This window comes from Austrofundulus limnaeus, unplaced genomic scaffold, assembly GCF_001266775.1.
Source record: "Austrofundulus limnaeus strain Quisiro unplaced genomic scaffold, Austrofundulus_limnaeus-1.0 Scaffold341, whole genome shotgun sequence".
NCBI lineage: Eukaryota > Metazoa > Chordata > Actinopteri > Cyprinodontiformes > Rivulidae > Austrofundulus > Austrofundulus limnaeus.
This window is the reverse complement of record NW_013952743.1, coordinates 418,054-423,828: the sequence shown is the minus strand read 5'-3', so window position 1 is coordinate 423,828 and position 5,775 is coordinate 418,054. Positions and strand designations below refer to the sequence as shown.

At 38.2% G+C, this 5,775-nt stretch overlaps 1 protein-coding gene across 1 annotated transcript in view; it reads right to left on the bottom strand.

The window, feature by feature from the left end:
- The window catches only part of LOC106527760 (abl interactor 2), a gene marked incomplete in the record, with an annotated part of 66,390 nt that overhangs the window by 35,991 nt on the left and 24,624 nt on the right, over positions 1-5,775 (bottom strand). Inside the window, 1 exon segment of the mRNA XM_014022746.1 lies at positions 5,246-5,413. Within this exon segment, the coding sequence (XP_013878200.1) occupies positions 5,246-5,413 (168 nt within the window).

Sequence of the window (5,775 nt, the reverse complement as noted above, 5' to 3'; positions counted from 1 at the left end):
GATCATGTTTTTTTAATGAAAGAAAATGACCACACGATCACATGATCTTGTACCAGGTTATGGAATACATGTAATACCCACTGAATACATGTACATGTACAGTACATTACATGTAATATTAGGTGGCTGGATTGACTTGTCCACGGCCACTTCACACTTGTTTGTTAACCCTTGGTTATGATCTACTCAAAAATGAGACACATTTGTTTCAATGTTAGGACAGGAAAGGGTTAATTATTTTAAAAACACCTTGGCATGCGTGTAAAACATCATCTGAACTTTTAATTTTATGTGACAGATCATATTTTACCCCTCACATTTCCTTGTGCAAAGGACATAAATTTTGTGAATTTCCAACTGTCCCTGCTCACTGGAGAGTGAAGCGTTAACTAAGACTTTGGTGTCATTCAAAGCAGAAAGATCCCCTCTACCAAAGGTTTTGCCTACATTTTCAAAATTATTATCTAAGTTAATTTTATGGCGATTTTTCTGAGAGTATCATTTTTTCTGATACACCCTGTATTAAATGTGTATGGACAAACTGATGTATTTTTATGAGTTAATGCATCCAGACATGTCCCACTTGTGACCAAACTCCCAGAAGCTGCGAGACTCAAAAACAAAACATTAAAAAAAATCTATTTTTTATAAACAATCCCACAGTTAATATGTCAACAACAGGAGTCAGATTACAGTCAGAGACAGGTTTTGTGGTAGCAATATGGATCAGGAAAGGATCCTGTTTACCAAGTGATGTGCCACATGAAAGAATTGACCTGCAAGATGGAAATGTCATGGAATTATTTTTTTGGGGTGGCTGTGGCAGAGTGGTTAGGGGAGTTGTCCTGGCTTTGTAAAGACCTAATAAGAGTGCTGTGTGAATGGGTAAATGAGGGCACAGATTGTAGTGTAAAGTGCTTTGAGTGTCCTGGATGGATAGAAAAGTGCTATATAAGTACAGTCCATTTACCATTTAGCTCTACTGCTCTACTGAGTCCAAATGTTAAGCACATAACAGGTCTCTCAAGCAAGCAGACAGACAGACAGATAGAATACAACACATAGAAAACTGATGCGGGATTATTTTGGTTTTCTTTGTTAGGACTGTTCCGCTGAATATGTATAAAGCAGCAGAAGAGGCAGTGTGTTTATAGTCTCCCTGGCAGTCCTGTAGAAAGAACGAACTTAACAAGCACATTTCAGCACCACAGTTCCTGTCAGCTCTAACTCATGAAAGCTAAACAAAGAGACACTCACCGTACATTTACTGATCTCAACTGTTTAACTTTTAAAGACTGAAACTTTTTAACCCACAGCCACATCATTATTGCCTGGTCTTTAATCTGATTGCCTCTGTTTGATGTTAGCACACTGTTTTGGGCAGAATGAACTGCAGAATATATTATATAAGATCATCTCTGTGTGGTTTCTCATGTGAAGAAGACTCACTGTGTGAAATGTTCGCCTACATAACAGATGTGACTGTCTCACAGAGCAGAAAGCAGTAATTATGTTGTGCATCACAGCCTGGCCTAACATAACAGAAAGAAGCATCTCATTATAGCTGCATGCAGAGATTTCTGATTATACTGATTATTCAGAGGTCTGAGACCCTCTGTGTTTCTGAAAACTGTATTCCTCTAAGCATACAGTCACTGTGTGGAGAATACTGAAGACTCTTCATTTATTTTACTCTTCTTTTCCCACAGAAACTCTCTCTGAGTCCTGTGTGCAACATAGCAGCTATTTTAGACTGACTTGGACTCAGAAAACCATGCTGGACCCAGCTGCAGTGTGTAGGTGTACAGCTTCATTTTTACTGTGTGTTCATACACCAGTCTGAAGAGCTGCAGAAGACAGGATATTTTCTAAGATTGTACATCAATCATAACAGTAGTAACCTGATATTAATTACAGATTTTATATAAAAACAACTTGTCGGAATGGGTTAACTGGAGGTTTTAATTTTACGATTCAGATGTCAGCTAAAGGGCTAATTAGGATTGTTGGAATTTTAAAAAGACAAATGGGGAGAAGTGCATTTAAAAGACTCATTAACTAAAACTTATGTGTAAAGTTTTTATGGCCGAGTCACTGATAATTGTCACCGTCAAATGTAAAATACTTGGATCTGGAGTCTTGAAGCTGTGAGTTGATGTGAGGAGAAAGCTGGTGCTCCCAGCAGGAGTCGAGAATGAAAGACAAGATATGTTGTTTAATGAGCAACTGCAAAGACAAATTAGTTTTAATTAACTAGAGTCATGGCTTTTGTACTGTGGCCCACTGGTGGGACTCAAGAGCTATTTAAACGTTCCTAAAAACTAGCATCAACTACATATCGAGATAATTACATTTCAAAACATGAACTGTGATTTAAAGTAAAAAATCAAACAAATTCTGATCTGAGCTCCAAATGGAAACTATTTGGAACTGAACTGCAGTGTGAGAATCCTTGTAGAMATTGGATGATGGTTAATTGATGTGTTAGTGGTGTTTAAGAAACACCAGCTGAGAGCAACAGGTGCAAAACTGTGAAGAAATTGATTCAAACTATCTCAGATCTGTATTTAGTTGGTGTAAAGTGCAGGTAGAGAGAAAGAACTGCAGTATAAATGGAGCATTTTCAGCCATGGATGTATGAATCATCACATCTACTGTAACCTTCAGACAGGCTTAGAAGTCTCTGTTATCTTAATGGTCCTCCATGAGTCAGTCCAATCAGAACCAAGGCTGCTTRATGTCCATCAAATATTTCATCGTCTACCTCTTAGTGAAGTCAGGTTACAGACAGAAAGTCCATGCTAAAACCCCTGGCAAAAAGTATGGAATAACCAGTCTGAGATGAGCACTCATTCAGACATTTCATTCTGTAAAACAAACTCAGATCAAACAACAACAGATGACATACATTGGCTCCAGCTTCCTCCCATTTATGCTTCATCTGTTTAGTTGTACTTTTTCAGTTTTCATGACAAATGGCCTTAAGTTGTTTGTCTTGACGCTTTGATGCCTTTCTTGGTCTACCAGTACACTTGGCTTTAACAACCATTCCATGCTGTTTGTATTTGGTCCATATCTTGGATACAGCTGACTGTGAACAGCCCACATCTTTAGCAACCACACGTGAAAAGTTACCTTCTTCAAGAAGTTTCACAATTCTCTCTTTTGTTTCAAGAGACATTTCTCTTGTTGGAGCCATGGTTCTTGCCACTCCACTTAGTCCAGCAGCCCTCCAAGGTGTCATGACTGCAGGTGTTTTTAACTGCAGACTAATGAACAGATCTAATCTGAGGCTGGTGTCCATTTAGGGAAAGGAAACTGACTGGGTGTGTCCTTATTTTCTTCCTCCAATTTGAGTGATTCCATGCTTTTTTCCCTGTGCTTGGTCAATAAAAGTAACATTCACTGACTTCCACAATGTTTTCTCTTCATTTCTTTGAGTGTTCCTGAAAGCCAACAAGTTGCACTTTAGAATGACCTAATTATTGTATCATGTTTTTGATCTGAGTTTGTTTTACAGAATGAAATTTCTGAATGAGTACTCATCCAAGACTGGTGATTCTGTACTTTTTGCCAGGGCTTGTATGTAAAATTCCAGAGTTCACTCCTCAGATTATAAATAGACCTACCATTTTCTGACTTTGTCCTTCACCTGGTTATCTTTTTAATCTAAAATAAGCTGACTTTTAATCACAGCTGCAGGACTTGATAGTCACACAGCTGCTACATCTGATTGGATAAAAAGATGCTAAACTGCCACGGTGGTAAAACTGAGCCTTAGTTAAAACACTGAACCAGGCTGTTCATAACTTCTTACAGTAAAATTATAAAAACCTTTGAGCAGATAGTGAATTTTAAAAGATTTTAGATCTATATACTGTATACTGTAAATAAGGTTACCTGCTGCTAAGAGTGCAGAGTGGAACCAAATTAATTTGATGTTGTAGCCATACAGAAAATAATTAACAGTGAATAGTATTTGTGTGTCCAAAATGATTTGAAACATTTGTCAAGGGTTCTCCAGTTTCCTTGCAGATTATGAAATGTGAGGCCTCAAGTCACAGGAAGCATTAACGTATCATCAACATATTTCCTTTAACTTAGAGAGAAGCTACAGGTGTCTGGAACCTGTCTCCAACTCTTCTCCATTTAGTTTCTTTGAGTCAGACAAGAATATGTGAGGAGTTGGTAACCTGTGGAATTACACTGTGACTAAAGGCAATAATGAAATCAAACATTATGAACTACATAACATTCCCACAGCAGCCTCCAGCAGGTCGGCCTGGTCCTCATCTAGCTGCTTCTGCACTTCTTCTCTGAAGTCCAAATTAAACAAACAGTTTTGATTGTCATAAACTTGTTTGTCCACTTAGTTTACCTGAAACCCCTCAGATTGATTGGTATTAAATGAAAGTTTGTTTGGCCAGAGACAAATTACATTTTGCTTCTCCTAATTTTCATAAGCACTGAAGAGCTACTTTAAATGAGCTCACGAGCTACTGGTTGGAGACCCCTGGCTTAGATTAATTCCAAGTGAAGACCAAGACATTTTCTTGTAGTTTGGTGTCTCCATCTAGTCTCGACCCAGAAATATATRAAATATATTTCTGTGAAGTCAAATAAGCTGCTGATTCAGCTTGTTAACCTGCAGAAACATTGTTTTATATTGTAATTTTTATAAATTCTGATAATATTCACGATCTGCTTTAAAATGATATATTGTGTTAACACAATGCTGAAACAAGGAAGAAACAAAAAGACATGTTTCTGTACTATAACCACTTCTTGCTACAGCATAATTTACACTGGATTGTTGTTTCTTCTCATTAAGTCTCAAGTCCTAAAATAAATTCAGGTCTGTTGCACTTGACAGCACATACTGAACAACATTTACAGGGTGCAGCTAACATACATGAGCCTGCATGTAGACTTGATTAAACACTGTGTGCTTTCACCCAGGTGCCCTTTCATGAGTCATAACAGAACAAGTTACTGGTATGTTTGTGATGTTACATAGGATGACAGATTTTAGGTTTTATACTGTTTCACCTGGTTTCATATTTATCGTACATTCCAGTGTTTCTAATGGGAGAAAACATTTTATTAATGACTGTATTTAATTTGGATGAATACAAAATAATTTTTAGCTTGCAGAGTGTGATACTTTGCAGCCTGGTGGGTGGGTGTTGTCAGCAGCTGAGCCCACTCAGAAGTAGGCGCAACATGTTGTGTCATCGGATCAGACCTGTGAAATGTGGTTGACGGAGCTCTCCATGCGGCGCAGCTGAGACGCCTGGATGTCAAGCATCTGCAGCACGTTGTTGGCCAGTGTGTTGATGAGGTAGGCCACACTGGCCAGAGACTGGGTGGTGTAGCTCTTCGTCTCCTCCAGTGCTTGCTGCTTGTCTGCAGACTGTGGACAGGAGACAGATTGAGGACAGGGGTCACACAGGATCAACATTATGTTCATAAAAACCTGAGGAAATATGAAACAAATCTGTAATGAATGCTGAGATTCGATTTTCCTTTAAACGTGTTTTTTTCTTTTTTTTTTTGTATTTTGTTCTTTGACATGAACTCACACCTTGCAATTATCTGTCATCAGGTAATCTTCTGTGGCTCCATTCAGATTAGCCATTAGCTCATCAAACATCAGACTCTACAGTATAGTGCTATTCATACCATACCATACCATACCATACCATACCATACCATACCATACCATACCATACCATACCATACCATACCATACCATACCATACCATACCATACCAT